The sequence below is a fragment of the Microtus ochrogaster genome, chromosome 8 (genome assembly GCF_000317375.1).
Source record: "Microtus ochrogaster isolate Prairie Vole_2 chromosome 8, MicOch1.0, whole genome shotgun sequence".
NCBI lineage: Eukaryota > Metazoa > Chordata > Mammalia > Rodentia > Cricetidae > Microtus > Microtus ochrogaster.
This window is the reverse complement of record NC_022015.1, coordinates 65,755,431-65,779,113: the sequence shown is the minus strand read 5'-3', so window position 1 is coordinate 65,779,113 and position 23,683 is coordinate 65,755,431. Positions and strand designations below refer to the sequence as shown.

Here is a 23,683-nt window from a genome sequence, read left to right as displayed (position 1 = left end):
GTTCGAGACCAGCCTGGTCTACAGAGCTAGTGCCAGGACAGGCTCCAAAGCCACAGAGAAACCCTGTCTCGAAAAACCAAAAAAAAAAAACAAAACAAAACAAAACAAAACAAAACAAAAAAAAACAAAAACAAAAAAAAATTAATTTAGATTAAAATTTAAACCTTTTGGAGGCCTTAAAAATAGAAATGAGAGGGAAAGTTGAAACCACCTCAACAAATGTGTCCTCCTTAGCTAGTTTTTATTCTGACTTGAGAAACAATATGCTAATAAACCATTCTGAACACTGAACTTTCTGGTTTGAATTACACGGCATACAGCATTCAATTCATCGTCGAATGGCACCACTGATGCTAAAGACAGACAGAAAACAGATTAACACAAGAAAACCTAATATTCACTCATGAGAAGGAACTTGACAATGAGATGGACAGAAATTGCGTGTTTTAAAAGCTAGGAAGATGCCTTTATTTGATACACAAGCATGAGGACCTGAGTTCAAGTCCCCAGAACCCACATAAGAGTGGGTGCCACAGCAGGCACCTGCAATCCTAGCATTCCTACACTGGCATGGGCAGCAGAGACAGCGAGCCTGGTGTTCACAGCAACAGCACAGTCTCAAAGGAGAGGCCGGCCCAGGAGCTTGTGAGGATTCTTCTCCCTGTCCTCTCTCTATGAGTGCTGGGATGACAGACACAGCTGTACCCAGCTTCTGGGGGGTTCTGGGGATCTCAGCTCAAGTCCTTGTGCTTGGTGATGTCATCTAGCATACGGAACTACAACTGAGTTGGGGAAGAAATGCCCTGAGTGAAGGGGGGGTGGCAGTGTCAACAACTTGGAACACAGAAGGGACACAAGCAGGAGGAGGAAGCTGGCCAGTACAAGACTGCACTCTAGATGCCATGGGGTGAGGCACGCTGCATCACCATGTATTCACCAGTATAATGCCTGGCCTCATCCTAAACCCAAAGCAATAAAGATAAGGAACCCTGGACTGAAACTTGTAGAACTGCCAGCCAAAAGTAGGCTTTGCCACTCTGTTTCTTGGGTTCTATCGCAGCAACAGAGAGCTGCCACGGTCAGCAGCTCATCTACAGCTCAGGAGGAATAGAGTAAGAAAACGGGCTATGTCGGGCGTGGTAGTGCACACCTTTAATCCCAGCACTCGGGAAGTAGAGAAGGCAGATCTCTGAGTTCAAGAACAGCCTGGTCTACAAACTCAGTTCCAGGACAGGCAGGGCTGTTACACAGAGAAACCCTGTCTTGAAAAACCAATAATAATAATAATAATAATAATAATAATAATAATAATAACTGAAAGAAAGAGAATAAAGAAAATCAAATTATAAAAAACACGTGAAATTAATCTCGTATTCTGCTTAAACACCATTAATTGGTGAGTCTCTCAGCACAGTCCATGGTCTCACACAATCTGAACTCTTTTCATCCTGACATAGAAATTTAAATCTATTTTTCTTCAGATCAGAACAAGGATAGAAAGCAAACCTCATACTTCGTTTTTAATTTCCAAATATACACAAACATATACATTTATTAAACTATGAAACATTAATGGATATTCAGTTAGTCTAATTCAGTACTACCATTTACTACCATTTATTATCAAAACATGAACAAACTATATTATAGAAAATCAAAACTATTTTTAATATTTCATTAAGATGCTTAAGTTGCTAAGAGGAACTCACACAACTGATCATCATTATGAGCAGTGATTATCTCTAATATATTCTCAGTGTTTAGAATATAATAAAAATTATCTTTAATTTCCCAAAGTTTTCATATAATAATTTAGCAAAATTATTTTGGTCAGATTTTATATACCTTAAAAGTAGAAAGTCCATAAAGCCTTGTGGTGTGAACAGTTTCTTGAGAAATATTCGTTATGTTAGTTATAAAGTCCTCCAGGTATTTGCAAGCTTGCTCCAGGTGTGTTGTGTTTATGATGATTTGCACCAACTAAAACACACGAAAGCCACAGTAAATACAGATCATGCCTGTGCAGGACTAATTGGTTTTCAAAAAGCACAATCATTACTTCCAGTCTTCCTTTGTACTGTGTCTGCATAATTCCAGCAAAACAGGATACAACTGGTTATCTGACTTCCAAAGTATATCCTAAATACTTCTTACAAGAATTAATGTTGTTTTAAAAATAGGCATATTAGGAGTTCACAGCCAATTACTTTGAAATAACTTTCAATAGCAATTTGCAGATCCCATACACTTAACAAGTACAAAATGAGGATTGTGACTGTCTATGTAAAGGCTGAAGTCTATTCTCTTCACACCTCCAACTGTCTACTACTCCCCCAAGTAAACTCTTCCCTCCTATTTCCTTTTTTTAAAGTTTTTTTTTTAATTTCAATGTGTGTCTTATTTGCACACACATTTGCACAGCATGTGCATGCGGTGGTGGAGGCCAGAAGAGGGTGTCAGAGCCCCTGGATCTGAGCTACAGACGCTGCCAGCTGCTATGTGGGTGCTGGGAATTGAACCCAGGCCCTCTAGATGAATAGACAGTGCTCTTAACTGATGTGCCATCTCTCTAGCTCCTCTCTCACATTCTGAATTGTACTGATGTTTTTATTTTTTTAAAGCATACTTTCATTAATAAATTTTAAATGCAAAGCTACAGGATAACATTTCACATTTTTTTGTTGTTATTGTATGTGTATGGGTGTTTTGCCTGCATGTGTGTCTGTGTAACACATGCGTGCCTGGGGCTCACAGAGGCCAGAAGAAGGCATCAGGTCCCCTGAAACTGAAATTGCAGATGGCTATGAGCTGCCATGTGTGCAGTGGAAATCTAGCCCAGGTCCTCTGCAAGAGCAATTATATGCTCTTTCTCTGAGCTATTTCTCTGGCCCCAATTTTTTCAAGCAGAACATTTGATTATTATTTCTTCTTACCTCTGTCAAACCTATATGAGGTTTTCTAATAAGGTTCAGTAAACAGCTACTCAGAATTCTGGTCAGCAGCAGATTTGTTGATTTCCTAAGCATATCATCTATTTCTGTTGAGCTAAAAACAAATGTTAATATTGATAAAATTTTCCAAGACTATAATTAGTTAACATTCTCAATAATGTAATATAACTTACTAAAGTTATTTTTTCTATGTCCTATCTTTTGTATCATATAAAATCATATATCCTTATTGTTATATGCATGTATATATATTATATAAACAGCAATAACTTATTGAGCTACAAACTTCAATTTAATTTTAAAAGCGATCATTTCCCCTAAAGCAGAGTGTTCACTTATAACTTAAATGTTCATTATAATTTAAATGTACCAAATCAATCAAGATAAAAAAAAATCATGAGCTACTTTGTACAAAGCATTATTATAATTCTCCTGTAAAGCAGTCAGTTTGTAAGTCACTTTATACACGATAAGAGCTAAAAGTTACTTCTAAAATACAAATTGCGAGACTGGGGGTATAGCTGGGTGGTAAAGTGCTTGCCTGGCATATACGAGGCCATGTAATACCAGAGCAGCAGGCGATGGTGCGCTCTGATGCATCTTTGGTCCCTACCTGAATTATCCATGTAGCACTCCTACCTACAGTGTGACAACCAAAAACGCCTCTAGGTTAGGCATTGCATATTGCAGGGAAATAGTTTTCAGCGGGGAAAACCAAAATTATCCCATTAGTACTCGTGCCTTAAATATGAGTAAAATTTTATCAGCCTTTATATAGAGCTAATTCCAAAATTCAAATTTCTATACTTCTCCAAATTTAACAGTAGGTTAATCAAGTATGAACTTCAGCATTACAAGAATCAACATTTAACTTAGACATAAGTACTTGTAAGAACAGTCAAATTGTATACATTACCAATTAATAAAATCTTAAAGCAGTTAATGTTTTAGATTTAGCTCTGTAGTTTTAGGAGTAATTTGTAGACCTGGAGGGAAAAGCAACTGAATAAATGCTAACTATTTAAAGGTAAAAGATCATTACTGATGAAATCTGCCTTCAAATGTCTTTTAAAAGAGATGAAGGGGCTAGAGAGATGGCTCAGCAGTTAAGATCAATAGCTGTTCTTCCAGAGGACTCAAGTTCAATTTCCAGCTCCCACACTGTGGCTCACAACCAAATGTAACTCTAGGGATCTGATGCCCCCTTCTGGTCTTCTTGAGCACCAGGCATGCATACATACATGCAGGCAAAACATCTATACCCACAGGATAAAATACTACTAACAATAATATATAGGCAAAGGATATGTGGCAAAATATCTAGATGCTGAAGGCAAAAAGCTTTCCCCATCAAATGTGTCTCAACACCAAAATAACAGAGAGTTAAATAAGATAGTTACAGCAACCTAACCTGAATATAACTCAAATAAGGAAGCCTTTCCAACCAGATGACAGGTCACTAAAGAGTCATGGTTTGGAAAGAAAGTACTGGCACTTCCTAAAAGCATACAACAAAGCAGGTTTCATGTTAATGAGCTTACCTTCGGTGTAGGGACTCTGAAAATTTAAGGCTGGCATAAATAAATTCTTTAACTTGAATATAAATAAGAGGCACTGACTGGGACATGGGAAACTTCTTTGGGAAAGATTGCTGTAAAAAGAGAAAGTGAATAATGTTTCTGAGACTTTCTTTTTTAAGAAAATTCTAGCCTCTATAAAGGTAAAAAGTTAAGATGATTTCACAATTGATGTAAATAGTTGCATAAAATTCTATGGTTATATTTTACATTATTATCTGTTCTGCTTTGTTTTTAACTTTCATCTATCTATTTATTTATTTAGTTAGCTAGCTGTTTTGAGACAGGATCTCACTAGATAGCCTCTTGGCTGGTCTTGAACCTGTGGTTCTCCTGATTTTGTTTCCCAAAGGCTAGGATTACAGGCATGTACTGCCATGTCTAGCCTACTTTTAATTTTAAACAAATCCTTTATTTTATTTATTTATCTATTTTTAAAGCACAGCCATTGCCTTCGGTGATGTCATGCACTTTTAATCCCAGCACTTGAGAGGCAGAGGCAGGTGGATCTGAGTTCAAGGCCAGTCTGGACTATAGAGCAAGTTTCAGGACATCCAGGTTTACACAGAGAAACCCTGTCTGAACAAAACAAAACAAAAAAGTACAGCCATTTAATCCTTTGCTTAGATCATAGTCAGACTCTGCTGAGCACAGACTTCACATGTCAATGTTACTTTGTGTCATAATAGTGCAAGCACTACACAGGCTATGCTTAGCTGTTTGCTTCTTTCTAGTCACAAGAGACGGGTGGCCATGAAAAGAACAGACAAGTTTCCTGACTCAGAGGGCTTTTGTTTGGGGTTGTTTTGTTTTGGGGGGGGTTGTTTATTTTTAATAAGTATGTATTTCCATATGATATGAAGTGTCCACGTGGTGTATGCACATATGTATGCAGACGTGTCTGCATACACAGAGGGCAAAAGAGTAAACCAAGTTCTGCTCTATTGTTCTTCACCTTACTCCCTTGAAGAGTCTCTTGCTGAGTCTGGAGGACGCCAGCAGTCAGCCATTCTCCTGTCTCTGCACCTTGGTGGCACAGGGATCATAGGCAGATAAAGCTTAATCTGGCTTTTATGTGGGCGCTTGGGGATCTGAGTTCAGGTCCTCACATTTATGCAGCAAACGCTCTTACCTACTGTGCCATCTCCTCAGCCCAGGTTCTTAGCAACAGTAACAACCTTCATGTAAGTGTCACTGAAGGTGTGAGGCCACTTAAGATGGCATCCAGTATAGTCCAAGTTTCAGAACATATCTTAGTTTTTCTGATCACCTTGCCATGATTTACTTCTAAACTATTTTATCAGCCAACAGTCACTTGAAAATTCTCAATCGCCAAAAAGGGAAAATCTTCCAAGATCTTAACCCCAAAGCCCCTCATTTATTCTTTAGTCTAACCAGACGTCTACCTTCATACTGACTGCACCCTTGCTATGGCTGTGAGTACGCCCTACTAGACCACCACCCTAGCTAAGTCCGTTTGGCCTCTCTGAAGACCTGGTGCAGTGGCCTCTTCTTCTGAAACAAGCTCTCCTCCCTCCCTGAGATCCTGCCCAAGCCTGGCTTTCTCTCCTTCAGCTTCTCTACCTGCTCTATTTCTCTTACTCAGCTATATTTTTATTATTGCTATGACTTACAGCTTTGTCCTAAACAAATTTCAAAGAGCTAGAAAAACAAAAATAAGAGAAAATAAAAATTTAAAAGGTGATTACTATGCAAAATATAATATTCACTTTGGATTTTGTATGTGTCTGAGAGTTGTTCATGAGAGTTGAACATGAGTGCATGTTCATGTGTACATTTTCTGCATCAGTATGGAGACAATGCATTCCACAGTGATTGTGTGAAGGCCTTAGGACAGCCTCGGTGTCAATCCTCACCTTCCACCTTGGTTGCAAAGTATAATATTTTTTTCCTCTAAGAACTAGTTCTACTCAGAGATAATGGATATGTGTGACTATGCATGTGTGTACACATGATTGTGTGCACAATTATAAAAAATTACATTGCTATTTTGACTCTGAACACATATTCCTTCTTCCAGAAGAAATCTACAGGCAGCTACTACCATCACATATCTTTCATAGAAAGTGTGTGTATGTGTGCACACGCACTTCTGGGCTGGTTATTCTGAGTTCTTTAAGAAAGCAGGCTGAGGCTGGAGAGATGGCTCAGAGGTTAAGAGCATTGCCTGCTCTTCCAAAGGTCCTGAGTTCAATTCCCAGCAACCACATGGTGGCTCACAACTATCTGTAATGAGGTCTTCTGGCCTGCAGGCATACACACTGACAGAATATTGTATACATAATAAATAAATAAATATTTAAAAATAAAAAATAAAATAAATAAATAAATAAAAAGAAAGCAGGCTGAACAAGACACGAGGAACAGCCATATAAACAATAAATATAATGATTTGTTTTTTTTTCTTAATCCTAAAGTGAAAAACTAGCTTGTACCTTTTCCAGGTCAGGATCTTGAAAGGGAAATTTACTGATAACTACTTTATATTCTTCTTCGCTGCCAATAGGGATGGGGCTGTAATTATCTTCTTCAAAAATGTCCCTGTTAAATAAGAAAAGTTCAAATCTTATTATTGTGTCATTAGACTACTGTATCTTTACAAAACCAAAAGCAGCTCCAAAAGTTTTGTTTATTTTGCCAATTAAAAGTCACAACAGAAAAACACTCATCACCCAGAATTCTAAAATCCAGTATAGCTCTTGTCTTGCAATTCGTTTCCAGAGTCCTGGTTCTAGTTTCACATCCTCGCGGAACTTCATTTTTACCTTTCCTGCCCAGGCTATCTCTCAAGATGGTGCCTTCTGGAAAAGCTGAAGTTCTGAAGATCAAAATACTATGTCTATTACTCAGTCTCCGCCCACCGTGGATGGAAAGGGCACCTCCTGGTTACTGTGTGCTCACCTAGGCAGACCTCCTGCAGTTAGACAGGGCTATGTAAAACATGACTAACTGGTTTTAGCCACTGTGGAAGTGATGCCCACTGCTCTGAGCTGACCTTACTCTCCTGGGAGACAATGGGTTCAGAAGTTGTAATCACAACCGAAGTGGTTCAGATCTCGACTCTGGTGTGAGAAATAAGCAACCTTCACCACTGAGCCTTGGAGGACTATTATGACCCACTTGGCTTGTACCAATCAACTGACTTTTGTTTTTTAGTTTTTAGGGTTTTTTTTTGTTTTTGTTTTTTTTTTGTTTGTTTGTTTGTTTTTTTGAGGCAGGGTTTCACTGTGTAGCCTTGGCTGGCCTGGAACTCACTATGTACACTAGGATGATCATGAACTCACAGATATATGTTTTATGAATGCAATGGTTTATGCTGCCTTAAAAATTAAGAAATTCTGTAATGACACAGAAGAACTTTTAGGACATCATGCTAGATGAAATAAGCCCTGGTTTAGAAGACAAATACTGCATGGCTTTATTTACATATGGAATCTAAAAAAGCCAAACTCATTGAAGCAGAAAGGACTGGAAGTTAACAGAGGGCTAAAGGCAAAGGGAAATGCTGGGTGAAATAGATGAAGTACCAGACAGGGGACATAGCTTTTGAGAACAGTCACACAGTAGGATGACTGACTGCAATTCACAAGGTTTACTTCAAAAAGAGACAGACTATTTATTGCAGAGAGAGAAAATCTAACGAAAATTTACCAATTTGCTCCCAGACTTAAGGGCTTAATGGTGACAAAAAATAAACAAGGCAAGACAGGGTGATGCTGAAGGCACTTCACAGACTCTTACTCCACTTTCTGCCATACAGATTTCTCTCTTTCTTTTTATTTGCTTTTCAACACGGAGTTTCAGTGGTGATGCATGCCTTTAATCCCAGTACTCAGGGGGCAGAGGCAGCCGGATCTCTGTGAGTTCAAGGCCAGCCTGGTCTACAAGAGCTAGTTCCAAGTCAGGTCCACTTTAATCCCAGCACTCGGGAGGCAGAGGCAGGCGGATCTCTGTGAGTTCGAGACCAGCCCGGTCTACAAGAGCTAGTTCCAGGACAGGCTCCAAAACCACAGAGAAACCCTGTCTCGAAAAACCAAAAAAAAAAAAAAACACAAAAAACAAAACCAAGTCAGGTCCAAAGCTACAGAGAAACCACCATCTCAAAAAACAAAAGCAAACAATCAACATGGAGTTTCTCTTGTGTAGCTTTGGCTTTCCTGGAATTTGCTCTGTAGACCAGGCTGGCCTCAAACACACAGAGCTCCACTGCCTCTGCCTCCCGAGTGCTGGGATTAAAGGCGTGTACCACCTCACCCAGCTCACAATAATACAGATTTCTTCTCCTTCAGTGCTCTATGTGATGCCTGATATTATAAGAAGTCGCACAGAGATGACTGATGAACTTAGGATCGTTATGAAACTGTCAATACTTTCCTACCCTTTTATTCCTTTCAATAATCAAAAAAAATCAATAAAATATTTTTTAAACGTAAGATAATGAGTATATTCTTTTGGTTTTGCTACCAATAATGCATAGCTATATTAAAATATGTACTCTATAAACATATTTATGTATTAAATATATTTATATGAATATATTACTTCGTAGTTGTCTATTAAAAATAAAAACGTGCCTTAAATTTCAGCACCCGGGAGGCAGAGGCAAGTGGATCTCTCTGAGTTTGAGGACAGCCTGGTCTAAGAAGTGAGTTCAAGGACAGCCAGAGCTACACAGAGAAACCCTGCCTGGAAAATAAATAAATAAATAAACTATAAAGTTTTTAAAAACTTTAAAAAACTATTAATGCTTACAATTGAAACTACACATAGAAAAAGTACTACAATATTAATGAGATGATAAGTTTTGTCATGGAAGTAGCCAAACTGTAAATATCAGTATTGGTGAACATTTACTTCTCCCATCTTACTATTAATTGACAGTTCACTACTTGTAAGGCATTTGAAGACACCAGTAGGGGGTAAGGACAGCTTAAATCCATTTTAGGCAAAAAGCACTACTTAGGATGGTATCAAAAGTAGAAATTGAAATGTATTTGGGAATTAAGTATTACAACTGAAATGTTGTTTTCCTCCACAACTGCTATGGATGATGAAATCTATTCTATTCTACTTATGTCTGTTCTATCTCTATTTGAACAAACATTTTAGCTTTCCAGTGAGAAAACATATTTCACAGCCCCTAGTTTTGGGGAGTAATGACTCTGCTAGCAGTCTTAAGACAGTTGATCAGAGTTAGAAAAACTACTAAAGAGGCCTTCAATTACAAAGCAAGAACTCTAAGATTTTATATGTAAAAAGATATATCATATTAAATTTTAGGACTATGTCATAAATCACTGCCTCTAGCCATAAATTCTACCTCTAAAATAGTTGCTATAAAACTGATGACAGTTATATACAAATATTGTCCATTACCCATCTGTACCAGGACCCTGACAAAGAAAACTCCTAAGTCTCATTTAACTCACCTACAACTCCAGCAACACAGAAAGCAGGGGCAGCAAACAAGTTCAAGGCCTGTGTGGGCCATAGAGTGAGCTCGTCCTGGGAAACTTACATGACCTCATTGTAAAATAAAAAGGTCTGGGCCAGAGAGAGTCCAGTGGGTAAGAGGGGGCAGTGAGAGTCCAGTGGGTAAAGCTGGGGCAAGTGATTGTGAAAAATGCATTCATTTTTCTTAGAGACTTTAAGACAGCTAAGTTGTATAAACAGCACCTTCCCCAAGCCAGACTTAAAAGGCATAAATTTCTGTCTCCAATGTAAAATATCTTGAAATACAACCTTATAAGTATGTGATAATTTACTGGCAAAATTATAGATACTAAAACTAAGGTACAAATAAATTGATTATAAATGGTTCATTCACTGTGGAAAACAATATGGCAGTTTTTTTTAAAAAAATAAAAAATATATTATCATATGATCCAGTATTCCACTTGAGTAAAAACCCCTAAATATCTAAAACAGGTACTGAGATACTGGCATACTCATACTTATGAGAATATTAAAACAGCCAATAAAACAACCTAGATACCTATCGATATGAGTAGAGAAAATGTGCAGACACATGCGTACGGCCTAGACTTCTGGCGGATGAACAGCATAAACAAAGCACAAGGGCATGCTAGGTAAACCCATGCCGACACAAAAGAGCAAATATTCCACAATCCCACTTACATGGGATTCTAGAGTAATGAAGTTTAGAGACAAAATAGAAAGGACGGTGGTTGTGGAAGCTAGAGGAAGGAGGATCCGAGTTCCTTTCTGTTTGGGAACCTGCAAGGGTTCTAGAGAGGAAGTGTGAATGTTAGCCATGGCCCTGTAAACTTACACACGATTCAGTTATCAAAGTGTGCATTTTACCACAACAGAAACTGAACACAAGCATTCTTATTACTATATGCAAAACCAACTGGTTGTTTGACGAACTTATTCATTATACTAAGGAACCATGGTTGCAGACCCACCTGAAAATACCAGCCCATTTCTTCAGTAACGTTTCATTGTATTGATCTCTTATTTCAAATAAAAGGTCAAAAAGCCGGTTGACTGGAAAACCATAACCCTAAGACACAGAGAAAAAAAAAAGGTAAATCAAGTATGTTTAAAACGCTCACTGACCTAAATAAAAGTACCTTCAATAAGGTTTCACCACTACAATCTGAACTTCTTTACACTCATACATGACATCAAGGAACTCATTCTCTCCTATCCACACCACACTTCTCTACTATTTTACACATCAACTATCTTCTAGTATGTTACATTTGCTCAGAAAAATATCAATGAATAAAACAAACACCTGCCTTTGACTTGACAAAAGGAAAACAGAACTATAAATGTGCTCATGGTATGATTTTATCAGCTTTGTCTTACATGATAAAACATGATTTCTTCTTTGCAAAGAAAAGGCTGAGGAGGATGATGCTGACATCAGTGACTATGACCGCCATCACAATGGAGCTGGGAGGAGGATGTGGAAAGGACACCAGGAGGAGTTGAAATATGGAAGTTGGGGGTAGAATGTTCTAAATACATTATATTCATGATGAAATCGCCAAAATATAAACTCAAAATGTATTAAAACATTATTTTTTCTTAAAAATCGAAGGTTTACCCAGGTCTTCTCCAGCAAGAGTGCTCTTAACCTCTGAGCTCTCTCTCCAGCCCTACACTTTTTTTTTTTTTAATTGGAAAAAAAAATTTCCGCCTCCTCTCAACCTCCCATTTCTCTCCCCCTCCTCCCACTCCTCTCCTCCTTCCCCCACTCCTCTCCCCCTCCCTCTCCAGTCTGAAGAGCAGTCAGGGTTCCCTGCCCTGTGGAAAGTCCAAAGTCCTACACTTTTTTTAAAGTAAAAGTTCTTTAAGGTGGTAAAAGTGTCAATTTAAAAAACTAAAATTTAGGAAACATTCTTTTGTCTTTATGAAAAGATATTGACTCTTCAATGAGAAGATATAAATTAAAAAGATAGCATTCATTAATGTAGCATAAAAAGTACCTAATAATGAACCTATCAGTTTTCAAGAAATATGAAAATAATGGAGAATTTCTAAATAACTAAAAATCACTAGTGTCTTATTTCAAAGCAGTAGTTAAGTTTAGGAAGACCTAGGCAGGTGGAGCTTATCAAGAGGTGGAGATAGGAAACAAGGAATTCAAGGCTAGCCTGGGGTACGTAACAAGACACAAGACGTGGTCTCAACGAAAAACTGTGCTTTCAAAAGTTTACGTAACAGCATTGTTGTTTTTCTAATGTCTCCATTACTTAAACCTCCTTAATTTTATTTGGTTCTCTGTAGTGTAGAATCTATCAAATACTCTAGATCCAATTGTTTTCAAAACACTGGTCTTAGAACTGTTTGCAATAGTCTTACAAGGAGATGAGGCGTTTGGACTACAATATAAACCCATGATCCTACTTAGACTGGAGTAAATCTTGCATATCCCAGAAAGATGGCAACAGAGCTAAACTTTGTGCTTCATGATCCCATCACTTTATTTTGTCATGAACCTAACAAGCAGTTGACAGACTAACGACAGCTTAAAGAACCACGGCTCTACAGCATACTCTGAATGTTTCATTCAGTAAGGAAAGCTGAGTTGAGTTGCTCACAGAGAAGCCCCTAAAATTAAGAAAGCCCCAAACAAAACTTATCAATGCAAGGAGATCAGTATGATGGATACACATATCACAAAATTTATGGGAAAAAACCAAGACATTCTGCATTACTCTGGGGATATCAAATTTCAAATTAATCAATAGGTAATAAAATAATTTACAAAGAAGCTGGTTAAATATTTTCTTTTCTTTAAGAAGAAAACAACTATTCAAAGACTCTTATAATGAAGCAAATAGTTCATACCACCATTTTCCAAACCATAAAAAGCATATTTGTATGTCTGTCTGTGTATGCCACATGTGTCTAGGTACCCAGAAGCCAGAGGCATCAGATTCCCTAGAGCTACACTTACAGATCGTTGTAGCCACCTGACAAGGGTGCTGGAATCCAAACTCATGTCCTCTAGAAGGACAAAGTGGACTCTTAACTGATGATGGATCTCTCAAGCCCCAAAACATAGCTTTTAAAATTACAGATTTAAAAAAATGCTCTAAGAGAAAGAAAAAGGTTCAAAGGTCACATGTACGGGGAATACTGCATAGTCACATGTACCAGGAATAATGGATAGAGACATGTACTGGGGATATTGCATAGTCACATGTACTAGAGATAATGCATAGTCACATGACTGGGGAATGCTGCATTGTGACTTATACTAGGGAACACTGCATAGTCAATCACATGATTAAGGAACACTACATAGTCACATATACTGGGAAATAATACAAAACCATGTCCCTTTGGAAGACTAAGGTATACATTTGTTCTGAGAACTGACAGAAACACCTGTTTTATTTCATTTAGCATTTCTGAAATACTTTTAAACTACTGGTACCTTGAAATTTTTTATTGTACTTATTTATTTACCTGTGTGTGCGGGGTGCATACATGGAGGTCAGAGGACATCTTGTGGGAGTCAGTTCTCTCCTTCCGTTATGTGGGTCATAGTGATGGGACTCGGGGCCTTAGACTTGGTAGCAGCTGCCTTTACTGCTGAGCCACCTCACCAACAGCAGCATGAGATCTCCCTATGTAGTGGGTAATTACCTACCCTGACCCTGAGATCTCACTATTTAGCCAAAGCTGGGTCAAACTCAAGACTTTCCTGATAATCTCCTGAAAGCAGAGGTTACAGACAGGCACCACCATATCTGGCCTTTTTTAAAGTTAAAAAAAGACTATATTCTTACTGAAATGGCTCGTATTTTAAAAGGTGCCAGTGTCTCCTGAGCTTTGTCCAAGCTTCAAAACTGCAAAGGAAGCATTGCATATAGTTTTGGGTAAGAGAATGTCAATCTATAAGTAAACTTTTTTTTACTATTGACTTACTACCATTAATCTACAATACAATAAAATATAGCCTATATTTTTTATGTCTTTGCACACCTGAAATTGCCACCAATCATGTTAGGTTAACACCCACCTGCAAAGTGTCCGCAAAAATGACAATGAGATTCTTCAACTCCAGAACAAGGTCAGGGTCAGTGCAATAAGACTGTGGGATTGGGGGGGAGGGGCAGGGCAGGGGTGGCACATAGAAAAATAGAAACAAGTTAAAATTAAAAAATAAGAACCTGAAACTTTTCCTTCATTCTGGGAGTCTGAGAATAAAATTAAAATCTGGATTCCTTAGATCCAAGGTGCTTGCCTCGCCTCAGTTACATGTTTAAGAGAACGAAGCATGCTGTGTAAAAGGTCATGTGAAAGAAGGGATGCTGTGTCTGCAAATCTTTAGACTGCTGAGAAACTAGTTCCAAATGCTAGCCGTGGTCTCCATATACACCTTACACTTCTACTCCACCTAACAAAAGACACAGATATTACCTTTTCCAATATAAGGTGGCAATTTAGGTATTTCTTAGTAACTAGCTGAAAGAAAATTAATACTTTTAAAAGAACAGAGCAATACACCGCCTCTTAATAACACTTAAGATTTTGAATGTGAGCCAGGTGGTCATGGCACATGCCTTTAATCCCAGCACTCGGGAGGCAGATGGATCTCTGTGAGTCAGCCTGGTCTCCAGAGTGAGTTCCAGGACAACCAGGGCTACACAGAGAAACCCTATTTGGAAAAACAACCAAAAAGCCAACAACAACAAAAAGATTTTGAACATGATTTATATTTACTATGTTATAATTTCATATTTAATGTCATGGAATTAAGAGGACTATAGCATAAATGTATTATTTAGAGCTGATTTCAATATAAGCCATGATAAAATGCAGCATTCAGGGGTTAGCTCAGGGGCAGGGCACCTGCTAGTATACATGAGGCCCTGGATTTCGTGCCCAACAGCCCCAAAATACTTTATTCACTAAAATATTTTTTAAAGTTTTATTGCAATGTTTCACAAATCTATACTTCTTATCATAATTCTATACTTCTAATAAACATAAAGTATATTAGTAATCTAAATATGATAAAATTTTCTTTCACCTCTTTTAAATCTTAATTACCAATTATAGTAATTGATTACAAAATTTTAAATATAAGGCTACTTTACTGGAAAACTATCTTCAGTTAAAGTCACACTGACCAATTATGAACCTAATAATGCTTACAGCTCTAGCATGTTAGCTGTTTCCACAAAGGGCATTAAGAAAATAGTTGGTCATTTAATTTTAAGCCATTAAAAAATAATCTCTCATGAAAGTTTATTATTTCAAGTGAGTTCAAGTTGTAAAAACTGTAGATTTTAAAATCTATAAATATTCTCAAACAAGCTTTACTGAGTTTTATGGTAGAGTTGATTTTGGAAACCAAAAATCTGAAATAATTAAAACCCCTTTCTTCACAGTGTTGCTCGGTGGTCTAATGAAGAGGTCAGTTGAGACTAGTGGGACTAGCCTAATTCTTCCCTTTCTGTAAGGCTCAAATAAAAGCATCTTGAGAGCCGGGCGATGGTGGCGCACGCCTTTAATCCCAGCACTCAGGAGGCAGAGGCAGGCGGATCTCTGTGAGTTCGAGACCAGCCTGGTCTACAGAGCTAGATCCAGGACAGGCTCCAAAGCCACAGAGAAACCCTGTCTCGAAAAACCAAAAAAAAAAAAAAAAGCATCTTGAGAAGCCCCAGGCAGTTCCAGAACTGCATCCTGATATAACCAGGCAGACGCTTTGATGTTATTCCTTACAAATCTGATCAATTGCCTAGAGAGGGAGGACGATAAAGATGCAGCTTTCCACACTATACAAATCAAGCTGAATCGTAACTGTTAATGTAAATGGTCTGACTTACGGAGTGAGCTCTAAGGACAGCAATTATCTTCGCAAGGGCCATGTTCCACAGCTCATCAGTGTATGCCCTGGTTACTAGTCCCTGGGTCACGTGTAAAATGTGGTCCTCCACCACAAAGAACCTACAATGGCAATTACCAACATAGCACGTATTTAGGGAAGAAAGGGCGAAAGTTCAAGTAGAAAATAATTATTTTTGACATTTAACAAACTTTAATAAAATTAGTAATAGTTTTTTCCATATTATATACATACCCTACAATTTGAGTGAAATATCTTCTATAGCCATCAACTGTTTCATGCTGAAAATGAAAAATAAAAATCAATTTAAAACAATAAATACAGTAACAAAAGTTTCAAGTCACTATAACTTGACTGATATTTATTGAGAGCCTACTAAGTTCTACTTATTAATAAGGTACCACAGATACTTCAAATTAACAAAAATCTCTTTCTCTCATGGGTTGTACATTCAAAAACAATTTTATTATTGTATGTGTGTATATATGGACACATACGCCACAGTACATGGGGTGGTCAGAAGACAATTGTATGGAGTTAGCTGTCTCCTTCCGCCTTCACTTGGGATCCAGGAATCAAACAAAAGCAGACAAGCAGCTCTGCCTACTGAGCCATCCTGCTCACTAAGCCATCTTGCAGGCCCTCATGGAATGTGCATTCCAAAGGAGAGAGATATTAAATAAGTCTAAAGGTAAGTGGGATTTCAGAGGCTACTTCTGTCTTTCACTTGAGCTAATACCCCACCATCCTCCATAGTCTCAGATTCTAGGCTTCCCACTATGATCTATTCTCACACAGCTATCAGGTGATAGACTGCAATTAGCTATGAGAACATTATATCCTCTACAAAAAACTTGGGGGGAGGGGTTGAAACAAGGTTTCTCTGTAATAGCCTTGCTATCCTAGAACTCACTCTGTCGTCCACAACTGGCCTCGAACTCACAGAGATCTGCCTGCTTCTGCCTCCTAAGTACTGGGGTTAAAGGTGTGCATCACCATTGCCAGGCCCAAAACCTTTTAAGTACCACCCATAACACTTTTATATCATCTATAATTAAAGTCAATTAGCTAACAAATGGGCCAGAGTACGGCTAGGGAGATAGCTGAAGTCTTGCTTGGCAGGTGTGAGGGTCAGAACTCATGTAAATGCTGGGTGAACGTGGCAGCCTACCAGGAATTCTAGACTCAGTAGAAGAGGAAGGGGGTCCCCAGAGTACACTGGCTAGTAAGACTATCAGTGAGCTCTGGGTTTGATTAGAGACTCTCCCTCAAAGAATAAAGTGAAAGTGAGATTGAGGATAATATCCCTACGTTAACCTCCAGCCTCCACAACACTGGCATGTACATACATGCATTCACACACACACACACACACACACACACACACACACACATACACACATGATAAAACGTGTAGAGACACATGAAACTGTGAAATACACAACACATACAAACATGAAAATGTGAAAAAAAAGTGTGGGCCAGGATAATAACTCAGCTGGTAAAGTGGCTGTTTACAAGCCTGAGAACCTGAGTTTAGGTCCCTAAAAGCTATGTTCAAAGAGCCAGATGTAGGGCTGGAGGGATGGTATAGCAATTAACATGCTTACTGCTCTTGCAGAATATCCAAGTTCAGTTTCCAGCTTGCATGTCAGATGGCCTACAACCAGTTCCAGATCTGATGCCCTCTTCTGGCCTCTATGGGCACCTGCACCCCACATTCACATACTCATACACACAAACATACACATGTAATTAAAAATTCTAAAAAACAAATCAAATAAAGTCAGGTATTGTAGCACATGCTTGTAGTCCCAGTGCTTGGGAGACAGGCAGATCCCTGGGGCTCACTTGCCAGTTAGCCAGCTTAGTCAACTTGGCAAGATCCAGGCCAATGGATAATTCTGTATCTCTAAAAAAAATCCAGTACAAAGTGGTCAGTTCTGAAATCACATATACATAAACAACAAAAATAAACTCAACAGGTCATATTGATGTATACATAGCAATAATAATCAAAGAAAATGAGGTTATTGATTTGAGAAGGAGGTGAGACACGGGAAGAGTTGAAAGGAAGAAAAGTGACACAATTATATTTAAATTTAAAAATTTCTTTTTCTAAAATACAAGGTGGACAGCACTTAAGGAACAGTCAAGGTTGTCCTCTGCCCGCCACACACTCACCCACCACGTGCACCTGCACACACATGAACATTCACAGACACTGAAAAACATGAACAATTGTCTGATAAACCTTAACAAAAGCAGAGGAAAACTCTATCTGATTTTTATCCATAAATTTGTTTATATGAACCACCTTATATCCCAAGTAAGTTCTAGATGACGGCTGATTTTACTTGTCAGCACAGTCTGGAGCCTCAGTAGGAGATTATCTAGGTTAAGTTGGTTTATGGGCATTTCTGGGAGGATTTACTTTGATTACTTCATTTTGGGAAGACCTACTCTAAAAGTGGGCAGCACTACTTTCTGCACTTGAGGCCTGAATTTTCATCTGTTTATTCATTTATTCATTCACTCATCCAGTTTAAAAAAGAGAGTGGAGGAGAAGCATGCCTGGAGCCCCTGCGCTCTTCTAAATGTGGATTTAATGTGGCCAGCTCTCTCATTCCTGAAGCTGTGGTCTTCCTGCTTCGAAGGACTTGTGAGCTAACACAAATCTTCCCCCACACCAAGGTGAGTTTGTCAGGTTATTTTATCTCAGCAACTGGAAAAGAAACTAAGACAGTGGGTCCCATAAATGTGGTAAGATTTTCAAACATCAGGGTCTCTTTCAGTTGAAGGAAGTGAGATCATTAATATTTTGTGTTAATTATTTGTATTACATTTATGTAGGTGTATCTGTTTACACGTATGGAGAACAGCTTGCAGAAACCTGTTCTTTATTCCACCCTGTGGGTCCCATGCACTGAACTCAGGTCTCAGGATTGGAGGCAGGTGCCCTTATCCTCCGAGTCATCTCACCTGCCTTGTTAATACTTTTTAACTTAAAAACAGGACAAGTGCTGACCAAAAGGCTCACAGGTGAAGGCCACTTGCCACTAAGCCTACAATATGAGTTCAGTCACCAGGAATCAAACGGTAAAAAGAACCAACTCCTTCAAGTTGTCCCCGATCTCACAAATGTACTGTAGCACTCATATACACACACGGGGCAGGGTGGAAGGAATATTTATTTTCATTTTATGGGTATGAGTATTTGCTTGAGTGCGCAACTCTGTATCATGTGCATGTGGTGTCAAGGAAGCCATAAGAAGGTGTCAGTTCCTCCAGAAGAGTAACTTTTAACCACTGATTTAAAAAAAAAATGCAAAGGGACAGAATTATTCAGTGACATAGTACTAATTGTTTAATGTTTGTGGAGCTAGGTTCAGTCTCTAACACTGCAAAAAGAAAATGTATTCCACATAATATAAAGTTTTGTTATTTTCTGATAGTTGCTATATAGCATAGTATTATGACAAAAAATTCAAACATTACATATATGCTTGAGTAAAGTGTGCTTTTTCAACTGTAAAAACGAGGTTCCCTATACCCCAGTAAATTAAGCCCACTAAGCATATCCTGCATCTTAATGGAATTCTGTCTATTTGGTTTATAATTCATCTACTATGCTTGTGGGTTCTTTCCATTTCTCCTTGGAGTCATGGCAATTCTGTTTTGAATGTCTGAGTTAATGTTATCAAACGTTTATAGGTTTACAATAATCAACACTTAGATAGATAGATATTTTATTTCATTACTCCAGGCTTGTTTTTTTTTTAACCCCACTAAATGGTTTTTATTCTTCAAGAAGTTACTCCACAAAGCTCATGGAACAAGTAACACAACATCAGTGTTCACTAGACACTGAACCCTAGCCTTACAGGAACTTTCCTTCAGAGCTGAGGATGCTGCAGGCTTATTAGAGCATCTCATCCCTCTAAGAACTTCTAGGATCTATTTATTTTTGTCTTCGTCTGTTGGTGTGCTGCCTAGGATTGAACTCAAAACTTCAAGCATGCTAAGCCAGCACTCTACCAATGAGTTCTGACAAAATTATGTGCTCTAAAATTATCATCCAAGATACAAAGATATGCACATATCTCTAGATATACCTCACAAAGCTCCCTCACGCCTCTGCAGTAAACTATTCTGCCAGACTCCTAGTCTTTGACCCCCACTGACCCACTTTGTCCTATGGTTTTTGTCTTTTCAAAAATTTCAGTTACATAAGCCACACTGTACCAATTTCATATATCTGAATGTTTTCATATAGAATGGTGCTTAAAAAATGTAGCCATATTTGTGTGTTCCTCTATATATCCAAGCACAATAACATGTTTATTCATAATGATGTAATTTGTCTACTAATGAGTTCACAGATATTGAGGATGGTTCTAGATTCTGGTATTTATGAATAAAGCTACTATAATCAGTCATATGTGAGTCACTATGGAAAGTTATGTTATCATTTCTCATAAATAACTACCTAGGGGGACTGTAGAATTGTACAATAATTTATTATTACAAATTGTCAAACCATTTCCCAGTAATATTATTTTATACCCACCATAAGTATAAGAAAATCCAGTTGTTGAGTCCCACATCCTGACCAGCACTTTATACTGTCAACCTTTTTAATGTAAGGCATCCATAACATGGCAGTAATTCATTGTAGCTTTTGCTTATATTTTCCTGATGAAAAGTTATAATGAACATTTGTGTATCTGTAATAAGACGTCCATTTAAATCTCTTGTCTGTTTTTAAGGCTAGTTTATTTGTCATTAATTGTTGAGAGAGGCTTTTAGATAGCTTTATCTATTGATTATCTTAATAATGGGCTTTACACTCCCTAAAGCCCCTGATTATAAGAAAGGAGACCTCATTCAGGACATCTGCTTGAAGGGCTCTAGATTTGACCCTGTATCACTCAAAATCATTCTTTCCTATCCCAGAGATCCTTTTAGGATAAAAGCTACACTCAATGCCTCATTAAACCTACCTGGGTTTCTGCCTTCACTTAGGTTATAGTCAGTATTTTGAGGTCTTTTTCATGTGTATTGTCTATGAACTTTCACAAATACATTTAGTCATGTAAATGTCACCACAATCAAAGTTTTTGACTTAATTATATTTCCTGGCAGATCCCTAATACATTTAAGAAAAATCTAATTTAAAAAAAATCTATACAGAGGCTAGAAAAATGGCTTAGTGGTTAGGAGCCCTAGCTGCTCTTACAGAGGACCAAAGTTCAGTTCCTACCACCTATGAGGAGGCTGACAACCACCTGTAATTCCAGTTTCAGGGGATCTCATACTCTCCTGGCCTCTGAAGGTAACCCTAATCACATAAACAAACCTACCCCAGCCACATACACATATTTAAAAATAAAAATACAAAAAAAGTCTATCTACTGTCTTCAGTTGTTTTGTTCAGTGTGACAAAGAATCATAGCACATAATTTACCATAGTGTGAGAAACAAATTACCGCTGCCTGACATTGTGCTTGTTCATCTGTATTTAATTCAACGTCTATCTTTCCTAATAGAATATAAACTCATGAGAGAAGGGACTGACCCAGCTTTGCTCACTATTGTGAGCACCTAAATCAATTACTAGAAATGGTAGGTGCTCAATAAATATTTACATGCTCTGAAAACTACAGCCAGGGACAAGCTGATGGCACAGGTCACAGCACAGGAAAACTACAGCCAGGGACAGGCTGATGGCACAGGTCACGGCACAGGAAAACTACAGCCAGGGACAGGCTGATGGCACAGGTCACGGCACAGGAGCTCGCACTCACCACACTCGACTGTGGCTGCAGAACCAGGCGTGCTTGCTTCTTCCTTTGCTTCCGGTAGTAATTTTCAAACGTTTCTTCATCACCCTAAAGAATGTCAGGAGAATGATGGTCAAGACTGCCATCTCCAACCTCCCTCCTTCCCTTGCCCTCCCTGCTGAGAGAGCCTTCTTCATCCTCTGGGAGTCATGATCATTTTCCAAAGTGGAACATAAATGACAAATGGCATTTCACACTGACAGTAAGACAAAGGCATTATAGCTCAAACACACACACACACACAAAACCAGCAACTTTATTTCAAATTTACCTAAAATAAAGTTCAAGCAATTATACATTTTCCTACTTTACCACTTAAACTTTACAAGCTTTTCTCTGACCAAACTAAAAATGGAGGTCTTGATGATAATGCTAAATAAGAAAAAAAATTGTCAAACTATTAGCTGGCCTCTCTCTCCACACCAGCCACACAGTCACCCCGTCCACTTCACCATTCACACCGTGTCGGTGCATCCACTTTACCGTCCGCACCGTCACCCCGTCCACCTCACCGTCCACACCGTCAGTGTGTCCACTACACTGTCCTCCTCCACTTTCAGGCTTTCACACACGCTCTTCCTGGTGGGCGGTTCCCAGTTTTCATTCTCTCTGTGACATTGTTACTCAGCTTTGGGACTCCTCCTGGATGTCAAGGCCCTAAGAGAGCTTTCCGTAGTGTGCCATTCAGTTATTCTATCACAATTCACACTTCCAACCACAGCACCATCCAACAAATAAATGGATGATGTCAAATTCAGATACATCTCCATCCCATCTGCTCAGTAAGAATCCTTTCAGAAACAAAGAAAAAGTTGGGAATCACATTCTCCTCTTCATCTAAGACTTCACAGGGGGAAAAAAGGGAAATTTAAAAATAAAAAACTTTCAACAAAAAATTGATTTATTTTCTTTATATTAAGTAGCTATAAACCATTACTTTCCTAAATGTAACCTAAAATAAACTCATAATGCAAAAAATAAAAACAAAAACTTAAGTATCTCCTATGTAAAGCCTTCTAATGTTCTTGTGGTCCAGCTACCAAAAACTCCAAAATAACTATGCTACTGATTATGCAATTCTAGTACATTAACTGAAAAAATTTTTACTAAGAGTTTGAGCAAATGCAGAAGATAGGACATTAGGCATAATATAAAATATAACCTCACTGAAGCAGAGCCAAGCATCATTTACTTAAGATACATGGACAGTTCTCACGTGTATGGCTCATACATCCCTCTACTTTTGAACTCCCACTAGCATTACACTACCCTAACACAATTTTACCTGATTTAATGTGTCTTGTCTAAATGTTGTATTTTCTAATTAAAATGTTTTAGTGATCATTTTTTTTTGAACTTACTTACAAGAATCTTGATGTTAAAATTACTATTTCATTTCAGGTATAAATTATTCTAATTAGTACTTAACTGATCCAAACAGCATAAACATTCTATTCTAATGACAAGTAAATAAAAGATAAATTTAAATTTGTATGTGAAGCCAATATCTTTTAAATTTTTATATAATAGAATATTTTTGTTTTGTTTGTTCATTTTTTGGATTAACATTTTATTATTAATTCAATGGTTTTTAATATTTATTGTTTATTGCTATCAAAAACTAAGTCCTGAAGTTCTCTACCCATTTGTTCTTTTTCTTCGAAAACTGAGAAATAGAAACATCCAAAATAAGCACAAATAAAAGCAATCCATGACCACTAATGTAGCACTGCACACATGCAAGAGAAATATACAAGTCTGTGAGAAACACAAGAGAAGCAAATATATCCAAATCAGTAAAGCAGAGTGCCATTAAGATGAACCAGGGGGGAAGAAAAAAAAACAGACACTTTTCAAAATGCCAGTCTTTTTTGAGACAGATTCCCCTATGTAGTCCAGGCTGTCTTCCAACTTGTAATCCTCCTGCCTCAGCCTCCTCCTCAGGCTAGAATT

At 38.0% G+C, this 23,683-nt stretch overlaps 1 protein-coding gene across 2 annotated transcripts in view; it reads right to left on the bottom strand.

Moving 5' to 3' along the window:
• The window catches only part of Exoc6 (exocyst complex component 6), a 151,189-nt gene that overhangs the window by 67,330 nt on the left and 60,176 nt on the right, over window positions 1–23,683 (bottom strand). For both annotated transcript variants that reach the window (XM_005352193.3, XM_005352194.3), the window contains exons 9-17: window positions 21,695–21,778; window positions 16,122–16,168; window positions 15,868–15,988; window positions 14,055–14,126; window positions 10,978–11,075; window positions 6,985–7,090; window positions 4,493–4,602; window positions 2,934–3,045; window positions 1,846–1,980 (exon numbers count right to left, since the gene is read on the bottom strand). In XM_005352193.3, the coding sequence (XP_005352250.2) occupies window positions 1,846–1,980; window positions 2,934–3,045; window positions 4,493–4,602; window positions 6,985–7,090; window positions 10,978–11,075; window positions 14,055–14,126; window positions 15,868–15,988; window positions 16,122–16,168; window positions 21,695–21,778 (885 nt within the window). The remainder of the gene's footprint in view (window positions 1–1,845; window positions 1,981–2,933; window positions 3,046–4,492; window positions 4,603–6,984; window positions 7,091–10,977; window positions 11,076–14,054; window positions 14,127–15,867; window positions 15,989–16,121; window positions 16,169–21,694; window positions 21,779–23,683) is intronic.